The sequence below is a fragment of the Terrapene carolina genome, unplaced genomic scaffold (genome assembly GCF_002925995.2).
Source record: "Terrapene carolina triunguis isolate 2854851 unplaced genomic scaffold, T_m_triunguis-2.0 Scaffold238, whole genome shotgun sequence".
NCBI lineage: Eukaryota > Metazoa > Chordata > Testudines > Emydidae > Terrapene > Terrapene triunguis.
Genome location: NW_020664589.1, coordinates 138,233 through 160,451, shown reverse-complemented (window position 1 = coordinate 160,451; position 22,219 = coordinate 138,233). Strand labels below are relative to the sequence as shown.

Here is a 22,219-nt window from a genome sequence, read left to right as displayed (position 1 = left end):
GCAGAAATGGGGTTTTTCACTGGGTTTGCTAACGGTGAGAAACTCTCTTTTGGTTTACAGTCTTAGGTCCAGATCGTCAACCCCACATTAGCTGTGCTGGGCCATTCCAGCAGCACCAAGGAAAACAAAAGTTGGCAGACCCAGCTACCTGAGGATTTCCCCTTACAGCTGTCAGTTTAGGGGGTGTGACTGGGAGAAGCATATGGCAAGAACACCCTTACACTCCAGTGATCCCCTGGCTACAGGAATGATCCCTTGGAGACCATTATAGCTGGTAGACCATAGAGCAGTCCTGAGGTTGCTCTAAGTTATGCCAGGGGGTGAACTGACATCCAGCAGCCCTGGGGATCAAGGTATGTTTACAGTGCAATCATAGGGTAGGATTCCAGCTCATGTAGCCATACATGAGCTAGCGTTAATCTAGCTAGCTTGAGCCACTGGAGCAATGAAGGAGCAGCAGCAGGCACTTCAGCATGGACTACCCCAATGAATAATTAGTGTTGCAGGCGGCCGTGCACAGCATACACTGAAGTGGGCACTGCCACAGCGTCACTTCTCTGGTACCCAAGCTAATTAGATTAAACCTAGCTTGGATGTCTCTCCGTGAGCTGCAATCATACCCCATCCTTGCAGGGGAGACGCACCTTTAGAGCCACGTTTGCTGCCTCCAAACTGTGTCGAGCAGAGTTCTGGCACTGCTGAAGATCTGGCTCCTAGAATTGACAGCATCTCTGACCGGTCCCCCTGGAAGTGCTAGCATGGGCCCTGAATCCTGCAAATTCACTTTAAAAACCGGAATTTTCTCAGGGATTTTGAGAAGGACTCATTAAACTTCTCACTAGTGAAGTTGTAGATCAAGGGATTGAGACAGCAGTTCACCATGGTGAAAAGCCAAGAGGCATAATACACAATTTCCACCTGGTGCAGGCGCTCACAGGACAGGTTGTAATACTTTACAATCACTCCTATGGTCCTGCTCACATGCAGTGGCACAAAGCAGATGACAAAGATAGCCAGGGACACCATTATCATCTGTAAGGACTTCGTTTTCATCACCCTGCCCCGGAGGCTCGTACTGTTCATTTTAGCAATGGTAGCTCCCAGCAAGGCATAACAGGTAAAGGAGATGCCAAAGGGGAGGAGGAAGTTGACCGTCACCAGGAAGATATTGTAGTACAAGTAAAGAGAGGCGAACTCTGATTGATGGATACTCATGCATTTCACAGAGCCATTGATTGATGAAGTCTTGAGGACGATGAACAAGGGCAGCCCTTGGATGCTTAGGAGAAACCATACAAACAAGCTGAGCTTCTTCAGGAAGGACTTCTTCTTCCAAAGGGTCCTGGAGCTGTAGTGAACGACAGCAAGGTACCTGTGAATGCTGATGAGCGTCAGGAAGTAGATGCTGCCATATAAGTGAGTGCTGAGGATGAAGATTTTGAGCTGGCAGAGGAACTGACCAAATGGCCAGCTGTTGCCCATGCTGAAATAGGCAACAATCAGCGGCACAATGGGAATAAGAAGGGCATCCGTTAAGACTAGGTTGAACTGGAGGATCACGCTAGAATTCCACTGCTTGATATGGAACCAGAATATCCACAGACTGGTGCTGTTCAGAACGAGGCCGGCCAAGAAGAGAATGCTCAGCAGGATGGGGATGACATGGGGCAGCACCTGTGGCTTGCACTCTGTGCTGGCGTTCGTGACAGGATGAAAGCTGGTGGCTCTAAAGACTTGGGAAGAAGTCTCCATGCTTTGGCTGACCTGCAACAGAAGGGGCAAGAAAGAGAAAGTATTGACACTTTTAGGGTCCCTCTTCTCCTTTGATGAGATAACGGTGAGCCGAATTTTAGAACAATGCCAGGAAGTACGTCAGAAGCAGGTCTGCAGCACAGTTACTGGGTCCTGCAAGTCCACTGCAATATGATGTCCCTTTGGCTAACGGCATCTGCCAAGCATATTAAACTAAGTATTTAGCCAACCGAAGAATGAGATACAGTAGATAGGGCTGAATTTGGCTTGCTCTTTCATAAGCAAATGCAAACCCATGGAAAACAGTAGTTTTGAGCCTGCTTATACCAGGGTTCAATTTTCCCAGTGTATTATGGGGAAAGCGAAAAGGTTACATTTAGAGCACTGAGCAAATTATTATAGGTGGGTCCTAAGAACTGAAGTCCTGTCTGCTCCCCATGGACCTGTAAATAGCTGGGATGTTTTTCTTAGTAATAGGGGCTTACCCTAGTGTCCTTGGCCAAAAGTTTCCCCTCTTCCCACTGTTGTGCGAGGTGTTTTACATGGCTGATTGCTGCCCTTTGCCCCAGAGATGGCTGCATTTCAGTTGTGTAGCATACTTTCTGAAGCACTTTTGGATTCTTCAGTAACGTCAGGCATTACTGACTACCCCAGGGGAAACGTTGGAACAAATGAGCCCTGACCCTGTGTATTTTTAACACTTGATTCCAAAAGCCACTTGTAAAATGCTGGAATCATCCACTTTAGAAAGACTTCACACCCGTTCAATGAAATATTCAACTGCATTTCCCTCTCAGTGCATTGACTTATGGGTGTTGTAATTCAGGTGGATCTGACTCAGAAGAAAATATTTCAGTTCAATTTTCCTGATGGCAAATTGGAATTCCCCCCCCCCCCCCAGAAAGTTTTGATTTTGCAGAAATTGCATTTGCTTTCAGAAAATCATTCTGGCAGGAAATTCCCAACCCGCTGGGAGGCAGCATACGCCTCCCAGGTCAGGTACTGAGACTCAGGAGAGCACTGGTGCTCTCTGAAGTAGGGCTTATGCTCAACAATATCTTGCTGCCCAGTCCTGGGGTCTTTTGTTGAGGGAGGGCAGAGGGGATGAGAGTGATGGACTGCTCCGCCACTCCCCCAAAGTCTTTCCTGGTGTTAACCCCTCCACCTCCACCTCCCAAGCCCTGTAACACAGCTACCTTTCTTCCCGCCAACAAGGACCAGACGGGATTCCCCTTTGGGACCCCCAAATGCTGCTCTTTTAATTAGAATCTTCAGGGCAGGACACAGAGCTGTGACTAGGCAGGCACATGTCACGGGACTTGTTTCATTTTAATTGACCATCACCTGGGCCCACACAAGTGAAGCCCTCAGCCCCACTGACAGGTTGTTTACAGCTCAATTTTCAAACATGGGAGCCTAACGTTGGGGATGTAGGCCATGGGTAGAGCCACGCAACTTCACCCCTTCCACCCAAGGCCGTGCCCCTACCCCCCCTCTGCCAGAGCCTCGAGCGCCCCCCTTCCCCCACAGCCGGAGGAGCCCCAGCTGAAGCAGCCCGGGCTCCTGCCAGCTTGGGGGAGAGGGTGGAGCATGGGCGGGGCCAGAGTTTAGCCTCCCCTGGCCTATTATACCTGTGTCATAAACATACAGTTAAGGGTTAATTCCTCTTTTACCTGTAAGGGGTTAAGAAGTTCACATAACCTGGCTGACACCTGACCAGAGGGACCAATGGGGGGACAAGATGCTTTCAAAGAGGGAGGAGGGGAAAAGTCTTTGTCTGTTCTGTGTGGGCTTTTGCCAGACAGGGAGAAGGAACCATCCCACTCTTAACAGGGTAGTGAGTAATTAGAGAAGGAATGTATTAAATTTCTGTTGCAAAATAGAGGGAGAATCAAATTGGGTTTCTGTGTAACTTTAAAGTTTTGCCCAGAGGGAAATCCTCTGTGTTTTGAATCTGTTGTCTGTGAGATTATCTTGCTTTCTCATCTCACAGAGGTATTCCTTTCACCATTTTTTTTGGCTTTAATTAAAATTCTTCTTTTAAGAGGAAAAAAAAAGTAATTTAATACATTCCTTCTCTAATTACTCACTACCCTGTTAAGAGTGGGATGGTTCCTTCTCCCTGTCGGGCAAAAGCCCAGACAGAACAGACAAAGACTTTTCCCCTCCTCTCTCTTTGAAAGCATCTTGTCCCCCCATTGGTCCCTCTGGTCAGTGCCACAGTGTTTTGGACAAAATGCTACAGCGTACCGTACACTACATCTCGTTTTTCCTCAGTTATCTTAAAGCCTACACAGGCCCTGAAAGGAAGCTCATGTCAGACTGCCTATCAGGCACCCTCAGCGAGCTAGTGCACCTGCTTCTTCCTGCCCTGGGTCCGTAACATGGGGTATAAGACATTCATAGGACTCTTCTCTGGAGACCACATTCACAGTAATGAGCTATATATTGTTAGCTAGCTAGCTGGGTGTGGCTGGAGCAGTGTGTGGGAGGAAGTGAGCGTGAATATGTTCGTTGTCCCCCCACAGTCACAGAGGTATTCTTAGAACATACATAGTTTCATTCTCTCATGAGAATTAGTGAGTTAGACAATTAAATTGCATCTTTCTGTTCACTTCAGGGCCACTCCGTGTCTTTATATTGTGGCTCTCCAAAGAACTGGCTAAGGGATTTGTGAGGGGGTTTAGAGGGGAGTGTTATCTGCTTGTTAGCACAGTGGACCAAGAATCAGGATACCTGGATTCAAGTCTTTGGTTTTCCACCAGTCCTGAGACACCTTGGGTGACTTTAACCACTCTGTGCCTCGGTTTCCCCTTCTGTCAAATGGGTGGATCTTAATTATTACCCAGTCCAGGGGCTTGTTGAAGCTTAATTATTGTTTGCAAAGCCCGGATGAGGCTCAGGTGAGAAGAGTTACTGCTATACAATTGCAAATTGCTATCAGGGAAGGGGATGCAAATTCTGCTTCTTGCTACTTTATGCTACAAAGCAATTCCTTCCAGATTAGCATCATAAACCCGTAGCTGCCTCCCAACAGGATCCTCCAAACCAAGCAGCCTACATGGCTTTCCAAAGCAAGTCCAAGACAACAAATGTTAGGGGCCACCTACGTCAGCGGGCAGTGACACTGTACTCAAAGCTCTGGACACATTTGGAGTGGACTCTTTCTGCTCTCTTCAGAGCAGGAGCTTTGTTGGCTCAAAGAATGACCACAGATTTCAGACAGGCAGCTGCCCACTGTACAAGGATAAAAGGCTTCATTTTCCTCTCATGGGGATACATCAGGAACAACAGTGGTATACAACCAGTGTGAGATCAGGATCAGGCTCAGTTCAGAGCCCCCTCCTTGGACCTGATCCTGCTCTCAAGGGAAGTTTTGCCCGAGTAAAGAGTGCAGGATCAAACGCCGCATGAAGGCGGCACCAGAGTCCGAGCAAGGACTTACAACGATATGCAAGAGGAGAAGATTTGAGGTAGAGTACAAAGAAAAGGGCCAGGAATTGCCTAGTAAATTGAGAGCAGCCTTAAACTAACAAAACAAACCAGAAAAAGCCAATTGAGCGTTATTTAACGTGAAATGGAATTACACAAGCCATAAACCATAAGCTTTGTAATTACGTAAGGGCCAGATTCTAGTCTCAGTCACCGCAGTGTAAATAGAATTACTCTGGATTTATACCAGAGGAGCCGAGAATAGAATCTGACCCTGGATCTCCGCACAGAGCAATCATTTTGGTTTACTATTTGGCGTTAAAATTCCCCCCTCTTGGTATTCATGCAGCCTTATTGACTTCGGGGGTGGGTGGGTTGCCCGGGTCTAATTGAATGGTGAATTTGGCTTTTGGCTATCATCTCCTATGCACGTTGATTGTTAAAAACAGAATATTAATAAGCCATTTTGAACAAGCTGTCTGGGGGAAACTTACCACCCTTCTCAGGGAGAGGAGCTGTACTTCACCAGCTGAGTTGCAGCCTTCCCAGCCGGAAGCCACATGGATACAAATTCATTCAAGCTTGCAGATAGAGGCAGAGCTGATGGGACGGAAGAGGCTTAGGTGACTCTCAGGAGGAAGAGACGGTTCGGCAATGACACTGCAGCAGCCTAGGGCGTTTCAGTCAGCAACAGAAGTGGGTGATGCAGTGTTCCAGGAAACAGTTCGAGTACTTGCTTTGCAAAAGCACCTTTGAGCTTGTGAGCTCCTGGCCATCTCCCTCTGCGGTGTCTACAGGGCTTGCAGAGACAACAGAACCTTGAGGCAGCCAACTCCTTCCTCCAAGCCATTCAAGCACAGCCTGTGCCCAGGTGGAATTGTACCACTCAGAGAAGGATCAGTCTGCCAGGGGACGAGCGGGATCTGAGCTCCAAAACAGACTTGGAAATGGTTCCCCCCAATAATATACACAAATCCAGGAGGAGACAAGGAGCCAGTCTGAAAGATTATAGGGAGTACAGAGCCATCTTGGGCTTGGCAGGCAGAGGGTTACCACTGTCTTGCAGAGTGGTGGCTAAACCCACACCTGGTGTGCTGATTGCAGGAACTGACAGGTGAGGGTGGCCTGGGCAGCTGTGATGAGTTAGACAATCTCAGTTTTGGCAGTGAAGCACTACTGCATTACACCCATTTATTACTCGTAATTAAAGTAACTGGGCAGTGGAGTGCTGATTCAAAGACCATCTCTGAAAAGCCCTCACACCCGTCCCATGAGGGAAATAAGGATGAATAGAGAGATCAGCCCAGGTTGGATCAGCCAGGAATTTACCTACCCAATGAATCATAGAATCATAGAATATCAGGGTTGGAAGGGACCTCAGGAGGTCATCTAGTCCAACCCCCTGCTCAAAGCAGGACCGATTCCCAACTAAATCATCCCAGCCACGGCTTTGTCGAGCCTGACCTCAAAAACCTCTAAGGAAGGAGATTCCACCACCTCCCTAGGTAACCCATTCCAGTGCTTCACCACCCTCCTAGTGAAATAGTTTTTCCTAATAACCAATGAGGACACTGATGACACTGCTTCTGCTAATATCCCTGTGGCTGACCCAGGAGTAAGGCTCCAGACCAGTATAATCCTAGGGACAAGCCACGGGCCCTAAAGGTAAAGATGTCACACTTACTAATGCCACGGAGAGCAATTTCAAACCCTTTTTATTCCTTGACCTCCAGATCAACTCACGAAGGTCCATCCACTGACATTTTCTGGGGACTCAGGATTTCATTTTTGTTCACCTTGCCTACTGTACACCTCAAACATCACCCGATTTGGGGGAAAGTCCACAAAGTCTGAGGAAATTGGTTTTATTTTATGTTTAGCAAAATGACTTCCTCCCTGAGATCCAGGCCCATGCCAAATTTGTCATGTTTAAGTTGAGCCATTTTTCAGCTGGTTGTGTGCAAAAAAAGGCCTGCAAAATGGGACTACAGCAGAAAAAGTGTACTGTTGAAACCCGTCCCGCCTTCCCTTTTTATACCACTTGAAAATGGGTGAATGGATTTTGCTCAAGCTTTCAAAGAAAACTCACCCGAGTACTGAGGCCAATACTTTTTTTATATAATTCATGATTAATCTGTGGAACTCACTGCTACAAGATATCATTGAGGGCAAGAGTTTAGCATGAATCACAAAACATCCACAGTTTCAGGGGGGATAGCTCAGTGGTTTGAGCATTGGCCTGCTAAACCCAGGGTTGTGAGTTCAATCCTTGAGGGGGCCACTTAGGGATCTGGGGCAAAATCAGTACTTGGTCCTGCTAGTGAAGGCATGGGGCTGGACTCAATGACCTTTCAGGGTCCCTTCCAGTTCTATGAGGCTAGGTATATCTTCATATAAAAATGCATAAGGGGCAACCTTCATGCTTCAGGGCATAAGCCAATCACTGACTGTCTGGGGTTAGGTACACACTTCCCTTATGGGCAGGATATTCCAAAATTGTCCACTCCTTGGTTTCTTGTGCATTCCCCTGAAGCATCGAGTACTGGCCAGTATTGGAGACAATACACTGGACTAGATGGATGCTGACCTGATCTGGCGTGGCAGCCCCAGTGTTCCTCTAAGAAGTTTCAGCCCAAAAGGGAAGTTTCTGTGAAAAGTTAGAGTGGGTTAGAGTGTAGCAATCATATCAACCTTAACCCTAGAGCGTGTGACCACACTGCTTTTCTTAGCTTTGGGAAGACTTCAAACAGTTGCTTCTTTTATAAAGAGCTTTGAGTTCTACTGATGAAAAGTGCTCTAGTAAGACCTAGGCATTATTAGTTATTATTATTATTATTTATTATGTTACAGGAGCATTTGGGGCAGTGTTTAAGATCACAAATCCATGGCTGCAACCAGCCACATTACTCCAGGCACTGTCCTGCAGTTGTCTGGTGCTTCAGGAGTTGTCCAGCGGTTCTCAAAGGCCAAGGAGTTCTTTGTAGGTGGGGTTGAACTTACAATTACATATTTCAGCCCTTTGATTGATTTTCGAAACTGAAAAATAATGGGAGCCATAATGCAGTTGCTGAGGCTGGTCTTGTGCCAGAGACTGGTCTGTTTGCATTGGTTCCAGTTCTCAGATTCTTGTCTGAGGCCCCGTGCAAAGTGTAGCACAAAGTGAAGCAGAAGTGGCCCCTAGTATAGGGATATGGCTTTTGTCATGCTAGTGGGGGGCGGTTTTCTTTTAAGTGCCATAATTTCTTTTTATTTTTTTAAACTTTCTTTTTATTGTTTTTATATAACATATAAATACGTAATGAAACAAAACATAAATACGTGCACAAGATGGAAACACCTTATAAATAACGACATTCAGTGTTCACTATTTGTAAAACCCGTGGGGGAAAATAAACCAAAACAAGTAAATCAACAAACAACCCCCCCCCCCGAACCCATAGAGGTCACGCAGGCCATCAGTTGTTCGAGTGACTAAATAGATAAATAAGTGAGAACATAACCTCTGAGAAAGGCTACGATTATGTCATGGAATCTGTGACTTCCAGAGACCTCCGTGACATTTTCTGCGCCGGGGCTGGAGCTGTCAGCTAGCAGCCCCGCCTCTCACCCGCAGCAGCTCCTAGCTGTCAGGCAGCAGGGGGACCCAGAGCTCCCAGCCCCCGTAGGCAGTGGGGGGACCCCACAGCTCCCAGCTGCTGAGAGTGATGGGGGACCCCGGAGCTCCCACTCGCTGCAGGCCACGGGGCTCCCCGCAGATGCTCAGCCATGGCGGGTGGCAAGGGCTCCCCCCAGCAGCAGCCCAGCTGCAGTGGCCCATAGGGGGACCCCAGAGCTCCCAGCCACTGCAGTGGAGAGCGAGGGGATCCCAGAGCCCCCAGCCGCTGTGGGTGCTGGACCCTTCTCCCTCCCCATTTTGTCAGGGATTCATGGACAGGTCACAGGCTTCTGTGAATTTTTTTTATTGCCCGCGACCTGTCCGTGACTTTTACTAAAAATATCTGTGACAAAATCGGAGCCTCACCTCTGAGTACTGGGGACTAATATATACTAAACTGCAAAAGGACACAATCGTTTCAGGTGTCACCGGACATTCTCATATTTTTCCCAAGCGTCGCTATTAGACAGACTCCGTTTTTCCATTGATGCAGCAGCAGAGAGCTCACTAAGCCAGGCTGTATAGGAGGGAGGAATTGCAGATTTCCATTTTCTCAAAATAACTTATTTGGCCACTAAAATTAGTTACTGCAATTACCTGGTCATACCGACATCCAGCACCCCTAAAATACACACGCTTGGAGAAGGAGAGCAATGCTTAAAGGTTTTGAGACAGCACTGAATATGGTGTTCCAGAAGACATGCATTTTTGGACAGGTATAGAGGATGTGTGGTAGGTTGGCATGGGGCTGTTTGCATCTCCAGCGTTCATTCTGGAGTCCAGTAATACCTGTTGAATATCTTGTTCTGGAAGAATCGCAGGGATAAAGAACTTGAGGTAGTTTTCATATTAAGCCAGTTATCCTCCCCGCTTTCTGCTGTGACTGCAAGGCCGAAGTTCATTTCCCCATTTTATTTTGAGACAGAGTTTGAGTGTGTAATGCAATAAACCACCTATAAACCATTCCTACAAAGTGACTTTTGCTTAACACGTTCTTCTAGTGGTGAGAGAGTTGACACGGACCAGTTGTCACATATCTTTGCATGAGTCCTTGAAGAAGGAACTGTGAGCCGGCAGTAGCTGACATTTGTTGCACATGTCCTCGAAGGAGGCCAGTCTGTCATCTTGTGTTATATCTTTAATTTTTGTTAATCCTTTTTCTATTCAAGTTGGCTTAAGTATGGGGTTGGCCTTGATTCTGAGGCATGGCTTTGCCCATAGTGGTATGAGGAGAGAATTAGTAAGATTGGATGCTGTAAACATCTTAACATATTGCAGGATGCCCCCTGTGGATGTAAAGATACTTGTGGTTTCTTTGACTATAAAGAGTACAAGTGAAACTAACCATGACTGTAGCATCTTTGAATTCTGCTGCTGTGTCTCACAGCAACAGATTAAAACAAGCTCTCCAGGTTTGAATTTTGGTATTGCCTTAGAAGGACATCAGATGGCCACACTGCAGGGTGGCTTTTGCACTAGGCACTCATAGTGTAAAATTGAGCTTGGGGCTTTTAGCAAAGGACATTTGCTTCTTTTAAAACATGCTTTAGACCAGTGCTTCTCAAAGCCGGTCTGCCGCTTGTTCAGGGAAAGCCCCTGGCGGTCCAGGCCGGTTTGTTTACCTGCCGTGTCCGCAGGTTCGCCGTCCCAGGCCAATGGGGGCTGCGGGAAGCAGCGCGGGCCAAGGGATGTGCTGGCCGCCCTTCCCGCAGCCCCCATTGGCCTGGAGCGGCGAACCGCGGACAGTGGGAGCCGCGATCGGCCGAACCTGCGGACGTGGCAGGTAAACAAACCAGCCCAGACCGCCGGGGGCTTTCCCTACACAAGTGGCGGCCCGACTTTGAGAAACACTGCTTTAGACAATAAAAAGTTCATTCTTGGTGCATTTCAGTTCTATTGTTTTAATAGGACCATGCATTTATTTAAGACCTATTCTGATACCATCAGCCACATTGAATAGCGCCTCACTGAACAAGTAGTCTCACTGGGTCTGCTAAGTGGCTCAGCGCAGGGGTGGATTCTGCCCACTGAACTCAAAGACTGCTGAGAGGTGTGCAAGGAATGAGCAAAGAGGACGACAGTCTGAATGTTTTACATGTAAATCAGTTTATTTGAAGATCTACAGAAAAAGGAAACATAGAATATAAACCGATCGTATGGTCAACGTAACCAGGTATTCACACCCATTAATGTTTCCTTAACAAAGCAGTTATCAGGACAGCCCGACTGCATCACCCTTAGTAGCTTCCAGGACTACTGGCTTCAGCTGAGGGCAGGTTCTTGGCTTTTATAACCAGGATCAATCCCATCATGCATTGTACAAACAATTAAGTAAAACCACCTTTTATATTCAATTGCTCTTAATCAAATTCATGTTAAGACTAGAAAGACAAGGGAGGGGTCAGCAGACCACGCACAGCAAGGAAACACAATCCAGTTGTATGTTTCTCCCACAGAACTAGAGCTGATTGGCTATTTGAAAAAAAGGGGTTCCCTAATATTTCCGCTACTAAAGCACATTGTGTTTGGTTTGCTGTTATTCAGGGGTTCTGTTATTTATTATTAACGACACACTGGGCATTTCTAAAAATGCCCACAAATTCGAAGAGTGCCTGTAGCGGGGTGGCCACCCCGTTCCTGCCCGGAGCGGTTAAAATAGCCCTGGAGAGGGCTGCAGCTGGGAAAGGAAAGGCTGATTGGGGGAAAGCAGCCACAGGTGGAGCCACGCCCCAATCAGGCCACGGCTGGCCCTATAAGAGGGCTGAGGGCCAGAGGCAGGGGAGACACTCTCTCTAGCTTCATTGAGAGAGAAGGACCTGGCTGTCTGAGGAGCTGAGGAGGGTACCTAGGGTGGAGCAGTGCTGGGGAAGGGCAGAGGGAGCTGGGGAGCCCCAGGCTGCAGGCCGAGTTAAGGGCCCACAAAGGGGCACTAGGGCTGCAGAGGGGCAGCCCAGAGATAGGCAGAGGCAGCTGGTCCAACCCCCCCTTGCCGATGATGAGTGGTTTACAGACTGCGTCTGCCCCAGTGAGTGGGGGCTAGATGATGACTGGCAGTAGCCACTGAGGTGAGGTGGGGATAGAGGGTTGAGAGTTCCCCTGGGTGGGGAGACCCAGATCGGGGGGGTGCTGCAGTGGGCAGAACCCCTGGGCAAAGGGCACCGGGGTCTGGGAAGGACACGGGGCCAGTGACAGGCGAGACACCGTCCCGCAGAGGGCGCTCCGGGCTGGAAGAGCTAATTCCCAGGACAACCAGCAGGAGGCGCTGTGCCGGTGAGTCGTCGCCCCGCTATAGTGCCACAGATTTTGGCAAGACTGGTTATTCACTGAAATTCAGTACCAGAAAGTGAGTTATTTGCTACTTATGTTTGGATTCTCTAAGTTAAAAAACGGAAATCACCCAGTCAGGGAGCAGACACAACCCCATGTGACTTAAGGGGTCAATCACACACCATGATAGTCAAAGCGAACAATTTGAAAACAACTAACACCACAAACGTTGAAAAACATTCGGTGAATCCTTCCATATAATGAATCCATGAGAAGGAATCAGAGAGATGAAGAGGGGCACACAGAAAAAAAGCTAAATTCATGCTGAATGTTCTGTTCAACAAATAAGGCAGCCAGCTCTACCTACAAAGGACACCATTCATTTTTAGAGGATATGTGAAGCTGATTACAAGAGTCCGTCCAATAGTAACAGATCCTCTTCCATTCTTAATTTGACTCGGCTACATGTGACTGCAGGAGGTGAAAACTGAGACTTTTCCCTACACCATAACGTCAATGCTTCAAATAAAGACTCTACTAAGAGAAACACTATCTTTCAGCACCATCTATCTGTTCATTCAAACGCTGCTGTTACATTAGGCACTGCTGCTCAGATCCATCCGAACTACGCTGGTTAGGAGATCATATGAATAGATTTTAGCAGGTGGACTAATTCCTAATGTGGTGCTATGCCATGCAGTGAGATGGATCTCTATGTCTCAGATGCATTTCAGAGTGGTGGGTGTAAGAAAGAGGCAGTTCTATTCTCCCTATGAGTGAGAGTCATTCCTGTGCAGAGGGCCAACAGTTCACAAGTGATTAATTCTGGGTGCTGCGATTTTTAGATGCCCAAATTGAGACACCATAAAGGAGACTAACTTTTAGAGGGTGGGTGCTCAGGAGTTCCTGGGGATCAGGCCCCTATAAAGTGTCCCAGGTTAGGCACCCAAAAATCTGTTATGGGTTGACAGGCAATGACTGTTGAAAATTTTGCCTGTCCATCATTTAAGTCCTCAAATTAGAATGTCAGTGGGACTGAAATAGCGTGTGGCCCTCCACAGAGGGGTGAATTTCACTCTGTAGGAGTTAAGTGCAACCCACTTGCCCTAGGAAAGAAAAAGAAGAGTCACCCCGAAAAGCTACAATAATGGATGTTTCTGAAATACGTGGACAAGCTCATTCTTCTCTTTGCAGCGTGACAAAAATAAAGGTCACCCCACCCCTGGCTGATCTCACCCAGTGGCTGTGATGGGTCTCGTCCGGGTGTGTCCTCACTGAGGAACAGCACCTTGATCCCTGGATGAAGCTTATTCTTGCCTCTTCAGCTGTGCCCGACTCAGCAATCTCGGCGCAATAAAAGCTTGGTCAGCCTCAGGAAGAGTTGTGTCAGGCAGAGATGCAGACTGTGGTGCCTGGATGCTTTCCCACTGGCTACTGCAAGATGACAGGTAGGTGGCCCTCACAGTGCAGACTTCACAAGGGATTGTGTGTCTCAGGATCAGTGAGCATCCCATGCCAAGCTTCAGAAAGGACCCACGAGGCATCCTCATGCCTTCCTGATGATTCGCCCCGGTTTCCTCCAATCCCGGTACCGCTCTCTGCGCGCCGAGTGCAGCAAACGCCTGGAGGACCCAGAGTGGTTTGATCGTGTGAAGCTACAAAAAACATAAAATGAGCCATTGTTACTGATATGCTTCAGTGCTAGGAGTCAGTCCCTTGCAGTTAGTGAGCTGACAACCTTAGGCACAGGAATGGGCCTCAAGGGGAGGAGCATCCCAGACTCCTAGGTAAGGGCCAATGCTTGATTGGTTTGGATGAGGACCTGCACTTTCCCTGAAGTTCAAGGTGGTGTTAGATGTTTGGCTGCATATGAGTGTGATCTCACTGCGTGCTGCTGTAATGCTGACAGACCCCGGTTGTAAGCAGGCAGGATTGAACCTGGGACCTCTGGAGCTTAGTGCATGAGCCTCTACTGATTGAGCTAAAAGCCAACTGGCTGTTAGCTAAGGCTGTAGAGCAGACTCATTTAACGCTCTCTCTAAGTGGTCTCGGTGCCACTAGATGGGACAGAACACCACACTGAGGAGGTGTGTGGGTTACACTGCGCTTTGCACAGCCAGCCAGCACAGCAGACCTCGAGCGAACCACCCCATGACCACAGGAGCCGTTAAGGTACGAAGGCACCAGGCCTGGTTTATTGTGGACAAAGCACGGTAATAGCACCTGAAAGACTTTACCAGGATTCTAAGACGTGTGCCCGTGATAATGGACACAGCTCAGTGAATGGCGGGACTTTCCATTCCCCCCTCAGCTGGACCAAGACACTCTCTCAGAGATACCTCTTTGTACCCCAATACACACAAGTTAGTACTGCCCCTCTGACATAGTTAGTTACTGCCCCCTGACGTGGCGAATTATCACCCATCACCTTGTACATGTTGGTTCGATTAAAACCTCTTTTATTTATTACACTGTTATTCTGACCTTATCTTTTAGGAGGGGTCAGTGTGTTCCTGTGATCTGTGAGGAATGTTTTTGTACCATCCTTGTTACTGGGATGTTCTGGTACCACTCTTCTGGAATGTGTTTGCGTGAGTAATCTGTGCCTAGCACGTCTTACGAATTTGTGTTTCTGCAATATCAGCCCTGCTCTTGCCAGATTCTGTGAACTTGAAAGCAGGCGGGGCCTGATGTTTGCTCACAGCCTGACTTTTGCTAACTTCGCTTTAGATCAGCAACGCTTGCCCAAAACTTTAGCTCAGGTCTCCCATACAAGGGCTTATATTTCAGGCTCTCTTCCTACTACGCAAGGGTTTGAGATCACAGGCGTGGAAGTCTGGCCCGTTTCCTCTTAGCGCTTCTGAAACTGGGATGATTCTGGGAACTCCATCAATGCTGCAAAGCTGCTAGTTATTGTAACAAGCCAGCTACTAAATCAGGAGTGTCTAAATGTTGCAATACCAACGGCCGCAGAGGCAACTGTCTTTGAATCTGAGGGTGGGAATTTCAAAAGTGCCCACGGACGCTAGGAGCACAAATCCCACTGCGAGCCAACGGGATTTGTGCTGCTTATTGTCTTCGGTGCTTTTGAAAGCCCCACTCTACAGGTAGATATTCTTCTAAAACACCCAAAATAAATGCACACAAACCTAACGTTTGCTTGTACTTTTACTTTCCATGATACGTTGCTAGAAACTGCTTGTTGGTTGCCTTCGCCAGCCTTAAAAAGTTGGACGTGATGGGCTTTGCTCCACCCTGAACTGGGCAATTAGAGAGCGTATTTGTGACCGTGATGTCAGCTTCTAAATAGAACATCACTGCGTTTGCCTAAACGTTCCCGAGTGAAGCTGGGCTCATGGGAACGTGTGGGGGAAGTGAGTCGCATAGTAGAGATTAGCTGAATCACAACACGAAATTCAGACTGGTGACATTCACCCCCATGAAAAAAAAGGTGGTATGAGCTTAACTTGAATTAAAACAGCAGCGAAGACACGGCAACTCAGCTGTTAACTTGGGTTAGGAGCTCCAGTACAACCCTATAGGGAGGCGGCTCACCCAGCTTAAAAGCTGATTATCTTCACTTAGGGTGACCATATTTCCCAAAGGGAAAACGGAACACCACATGGGGCTAGCCCAAGCCCTCCCCTTCTCCCCGTGTGGGGCTGGCCTGAATGGGAGTAGTGTTGCTGCTCACCGAGCCCTACTTCCCCCTACGTGGGGCTGGCATTGCCACTCCCCCCTCCCCCCGCCACATTCCTCCACACTCCACTTTAACAAAAGTGGGCATTTGTCCTGTTTCCTCTTGCCAACCGATCATGTTTTCAAGAGCAAACTGGACAAATGCCCATTTTTGCCCCAAAAGTTGGGACAGCCAGGATAGGGCTTAAGAACGGGACTGTCCTGGCCAAAACAGGATGTATGGTTACCCCACTTCACTGCTGTTTTAACCCAAGTTAGCCAACCCAAGTTAAAGACACACCTGTTAGGGTAGACATGCCCTGACACCTAGCTCTTAGTGTTGGCCCCTCTGGAAGAGGGTGAATTTTGCCTTCAGGATTTGTCTTGACTAGGCTCAAAGGTGCTGTAGAGAGTGTTAGGCCTGGTCCACACTAACCCCCCACTTCGGACTAAGGTACGCAAATTCAGCTACGTTAATAACGTAGCTGAATTTGAAGTACCTTAGTCCAAACTTACCGCGGGTCCAGATGCTGCAGGCAGGCTCCCCCGTTGATGCCGCGTACTCCTCTCGCTGAGCTGGAGTACCGGCGTCAACGGCAAGCACTTCCGGGATCGATCCGGGATCGATTTATCGCGTCTAGACAAGACGCAATAAATCGATCGCTTACATCCGGACCAGGAAGTAAGTATAGACGTACCCCTAGCTAGCATGTGCTAATGTCTTCTAAAACTCTAGACAAGGCAAATTAGAATATCAGGGTTGGAAGGGACCTTAGGAAGTCATCTAGTCCAACCCGCTGCTCAAAGCAGGACCAATTCCCAGACAGCTTTTTGCCCTAGATCCCTAAATGTCCCCCTCAAGGATTGAACTCACAACCTTGGGTTTAGCAGCTCAATGCTCAAACCACTGAGCTATCCCTCCTGCCCCACTATGAGAATTTTGACTTTGATGTCAATGATAACACAATTAGTCTTATAACCTGAAGAAAAGCTCTGTGTAGTTCAAAAGCTTGTCCCTCTCACCAACAGAAGTTGGTCCAATGAAAGACCAACTTGGCTACAATAAGTCACTGCAAATAGCCCTACTGCAAGTCATTCTTCTAATATTGGTGGCTCTGCTTGTTAGGATAAGTTGTTTCACTAGCATCCATGGCTGTGAGTCCTAGTGCAAGTCATTTAACCAGTATTTGCACCAATCTTAATGCAAGTTATTTTGCTAGGCAGGAAGTGCAGTTTAGAGCTGAGGTTCTCAAACTGGTGGGGGCATGCTTCCCTGGGGGGAGCACAGAATGTATTTGGGGGGTTGGGGGGGCATGAGAAACTTTAAGAAAAAACTTACTGCACACATTCAGAGCTGGGCGGTCAGAGAGCAATGGTTGCTGGCCGAGCGCCCAGCTCTGAAGGCAGGGCTGCTGCCAGCAGCAGCAGATAAGTAAGGGTGCCAATACCATACTATGTCACCATTACTTCGCCATGGCTGCTGGCGGTGGCACTGCCTTCAGAGCTGGGTGACCGGCCAGCAGCTGCCACTCTCTGCTCTGCCTTCACAGCTGGGCGATTGGAGAGCAGTGGCAACTGGCTGGGCGGGGGAGAGAGACAAACTACTCCAGATACAAAGAAGGGGGCAGGGCAGTGATGAGCTCCCAAAATCCTAATAACCGGTTCCCTACCGGGTCCTCGGCGGCACTTCGGCGGCGAGGGGGGGCTTCACTCGCTCCGGCTCAGAACCCGCAACCCATCAACCCCCCTGCTCCTTGTCCCCTGACTACCCCATCCCGAGACCCCCCACCTTAACTTCCCCCTAGGACCCTACCCCGTACCCAACTCGCCCTGCTCCCTGTCCCCTGACTGCCCCGACCCCACCTACCATCACCCCCCCGACAGACCCCCAGAACTCCCACACCTACCCAACCCCCCCGTTCCCCATCCCCTGACCGCCCCCCCAGAACCTTCACCCCCTCCAACCGCTCCCTGCCCCTTATCCAACCCCTCCTCCCAGCCCCGGCCCCCTTACCATGCTGCTCAAAGCGGCAGGTCCCGTGGGCCAGATGTGGCCCGCGGACCAGAGTTTGCCCACCTGCTGGCCCCTTTAATAACTGGTTCTACACTGGCTTCTAAATTTAACAACCGGTTCTTGTGAACCGGTGTGAACCGCCTCCAGCTCACCACTGGGGCAGGGGCGCAATTACATATGTTTGAGAACCACTGGTCTAGTGCAGGGGTGGCCAGCCTGAGCCTGAGAAGGAGCCAGAATTTACCAATGTACATTGCCAAAGAGCCATGGTAATACGTCAGCAGCCCCCCATCAGCTCCTCCCCTCACTCCCAGCACCTCCCGTCCCACCAGCAGCCCCACCGATCAGCGCCTCCCCCTCCCTCCCCGCACCTCCCAATCAGCTGTTTCGCGGTGTGCAGGAGGCTCGGGGGGGGGGGGGGAAGGGGGAAGGAGGGAGGGCACGGCAGGCTCAGGGGAGGGGGTGGGAAGAGGTGGAGTGGGGGCAGGGCCCCTGGCAGAGCCAGGGGTTGAGCAGTGAGCCCTCCCCCCCCGGCACATTGGAAAGTTGGCACCTGTAGCTCCAACCCTCGAGTCGGTGCCTATACAAGGAGCCGCATATTAACTTCTGAGGAGCTGCATGTGGCTCTGGAGCCACAGGTTGGCCACCCTGGGCTAGAGGCTTGGGCACTGATGTGGGAGTCAAGAGACCTGGGTTCTATTTGCAGTTTAGCCACTTTGCTTTTTGTTCCCACCCTTTGTCTCTCTTATCTAGAGACCATAAGCTCTCTGGGGACATGCCTGTCTCTTAGGGCTGGTCTACACTGGGCGGGGGGTCGATGTAAGATACGCAAACTTCAGCTACGCGAATAGCGTAGCTGAAGTCGAAGTATCCTATTCGACTTACCCCGCTGTGAGGACGGCGGCAAATCGACCGCCGCGGCTCCCCCATCGACGCCGCTTACTCCTCCTGACGAGGTGGAGTAGGCGCGTCGATTCGGGGATCGATTTATCGCGTCTAGATGAGACGTGATAAATCGATCCCCGAGAGATAGATTTCTACCCGCCGATCCGGGCGGGTAGTGAAGACGTGCCCTTACTTATGTGTATGTGCAGCACCCACACTATGGTGCCCTGATCTGGGCTGGAGCCTCTAGGGTATTAATAGAATATAAACAATAACCCCCTCTGTGGCTCTTGGGCGCCATTGCAAGCTGTTTCACTTCTGCTTTGGCTCTGTGACCCAGTGAGAATTGTGTCACTGGTACCTTTTGCTCCAAGGCCAGGAGACTGTCATTTCACTATTGCCAGCGGCTCGGAGACCTGGGATCGTTTGAATGATGGGAAACGGAACAGCTTTTTTTGAGCGGCATTTTAATGGCTCCTCTTTCTCTTTGAATAGGAGTTCTCTTTCTTTAATCTTTTAGGAGTTTGTGTTGCATACATGCCTGATGAATTGATGCCAAATAATATGTCGTCATAAAACTCCAGAATTATTACGGACATGGTTATCACAAGCCTGATGATGTTATGTTACTGGAATGCAAGGCTAAGGATCGCACAGACACACACGTAATAGTAAGTATTAAGGACATTTGGGGCTTTTCTTTTGCAGCCTCATCTCCCCACACAATATTGCATGTTGTGCAGGGGGAAAAAACGATTAATATAATGGGCAGAGCCCAAACAAAGAGTGGGGGAGAGAGCACTTGATAGTGACATAATCTCTAGTGATTTAATCTAAAATGCTCAGATTGCAAGTCCTCTATTGAGGTTTATGTTACACTGATGAATATTGTGCATGAAATATAGTTATCCACATTCTTTTCCACCAGTATACGCTGTTTGGGAGTCCAAGTCACTCAGTTATAGTATATATCCACATTAAAACAAATCATAAGCATAAATCCGTGACTATCAATCAAATCCACAATGTGTTTGTATTGTGCATGGTCAAAAGATTAACAGCCCTAACCCAAGATAGTGTATTCACACAGTGCAGAGGGAGATATATATACACAATGTAACCATCTATAAGAGAGCAACCTTCCCCGTCTTTACATACATGAATCAAGCATCCAGCTAGTCCCCTCTTCTTTAATATTAAGCATCAACTCACCTAGAGGACCAAACTGGACCCACTTGCTTCTTAGGTTTGGTTACCTGCTTCTGATACTCCATCCAGCCACTGACCAACTCATGGAGGATCACCACATAGAGAAGGAAAATCAGAATCCTTGGGTCCATTCGGGGCACTTCGGGATCTGCTTCATTGGGCACAGGAGACATTGGGCCAAGAGAGCAAAGGAAGATCAGCTGGAGGGGTACAATTCCTACCGGGCCTCTCACTCTCTCTGTAGCAGAGGGAGGTGGAGGGTCGGGAAAGGCTGCTGCTGAAGGGAAGCCTTGCTGGCTGCAATTGTGCAGAGCAAATTAATGCTGTAAAATCTCCCCAGGGATAGAAGGCTGATGCCTATGACAGAAAGCAGCATCAACACAGCTGCTGAGGTTATAGACGTCTCCCTTAATGCTGTTGATGATCTCCTCTGCTACTTGATTCTTGCCTTCTCTCTCTCTCATGCTATTTCTGCATTACTCTGCAGCCATCAGCTTCCTACACTTTTATCACACAAGCAATCCAGCTTCAGAACAATCCATTTTGATTGGTGGGAGTAGGAGAGAGTTGGCTTTTGTACCCCGTAGGCTTAGGAACTGTAGCATTGTATATGCCAAAAATCAACTGATCTGGAGTCTCTTGCCGGTCTCCTCCCAGTATTTCTGTTAGGATTACGACCCACAGCTGACAAGTATCAAATCAAATTCTTTCTATATGGATTTCTCAGGCAGAACATCTCTTCCCCCCTTGCTTTTTTCTCTCTCCCTTTTTTTTTGCTCCCGCTGCTATTATTCATTATTTAAACCTTCAATTGGTATTTAACTCTGTAAAGCATTTGAGATTTGTACAGTGTAGGAGAAAGGGGTACATAATATCATTAGGTCTCAATCTTTACTACACCAGCACTTTGCTCTCCACTTTCTGGACCCTCTCCTATTTAGCAAGATGGGAAAGGCAGGGTGGTCTTGACCTCAGCACCTGTGCACGACCCCCTGGCTACACAAAACAAACCGGCATTATATTTCACAGAACAGTAAAGGTTTCTCTGAATAGTCTGCCTTGTCTGGATACTTGAAGGACTAATGGAGAGAGCCACATCTATTCAGCACTTAAAATCAAGAGGCAGCATTTACAAAAGATTCTGCTTTGGGTTTTAAAAGAAGCCCTTCCTCAGGCAAAACTCCCATTTGCATCAGTGAGCGATTGCCAGAATCAGACCTGCAGGATCAGGCCTTTAACAGTAGAAATGTCTAGAATCATAGAAGATTCGGGTTGGAAGAGACCTCAGGAGGTCATCTAGTCCAACCCCCTGCTCAAAGCAGGACCAACACCAACTAAATCATCCAGCTAGAGCTTTGTCAAGCCGGGCCTTAAAAACCACCACCTCTCTAGGTAACCCATTCCAGTGCTTCACCACCCTCCTAGTGAAATAGTGTTTCCTAATATCCAACCTAGACCTCCCCTACTGCAACTTGAGACCACTGCTCCTTGTTCTGTCATCTGCCACCACTGAGAACAGCCGAGCTCCATCCTCTCTGGAACCCCCCCTCAGGTAGCTGAAGGCTGCTATCGAATCCCCCCTCACTCTTCTCTTCTGCAGACTAAATAACCCAAGTTCCCTCAGCCTCTCCTCATAAGTCATGTGCTCCAGCCCCCTAATCATTTTTGTTGCCCTCCGCTGGATTCTCTCTAATTTGTCCACATCCCTTCTGTAGTGGAGGTCCCAAAACTGGGCCCGAACCTCTTCCCCCAATGATAATAAGAAAGGCACTTCTTTGCCCCTGTAGGGATAAAGAGAGGATCCCCTTCAACCTCCCCCATCAGTGATCTGGACCCCTCCAGTGATAAATCCAAGGCCCGATCCAATTGGTCTAGCGCCACTGAATGGAACTGTGAGAATTTACACCAGCTAGGGATCGGGCCCAGAATGACACAAAGTGAACCTGACGACCTTTACATTGCTGACTACTATGGAAACAGGAATTGCTGAACTGGATCAGACCAACTGTCCATCTAACACAGAATCCTGTTTCCCACAGGGACCAGGACAAAATGCTTCAGGGAAAGGTGGGAAAGCCCCATAATGCAAATGTTGGGACATGGCTTCCCAACTCCAGGCAATTAGTGGTAGCCTTATGTTGTGAAGCATGAGGTTAGATATTTCCCAGAGTCTTTTGCCCTATTGAACGTAGCCTGCAGATATTTTTATTATTTACACAGATAATAAGAAAAATACTTTGCTGTCATGTAGCACTCTTGAGCTGTCCATCCAATGGTCTGATCCTTTTTTGAATCCTGCTAAGCTCTTTGCATAATATTATCTACTT

General features: G+C 48.5%; 1 protein-coding gene across 1 annotated transcript; it reads right to left on the bottom strand.

The window, feature by feature from the left end:
* Positions 1-780: 780 nt before the first annotated feature.
* On the bottom strand, positions 781-20,065 carry LOC112111426 (P2Y purinoceptor 4-like). Its single transcript, XM_024206829.2, has 2 exons — positions 19,940-20,065; positions 781-1,764 (listed from the first exon to the last, which is right to left on the bottom strand). The coding sequence occupies exons 1-2, from the start codon at positions 20,063-20,065 to the stop codon at positions 781-783; spliced, it is 1,110 nt and encodes a 369-aa protein (XP_024062597.2).
* Between the last annotated feature and the right edge of the window lie 2,154 nt (positions 20,066-22,219).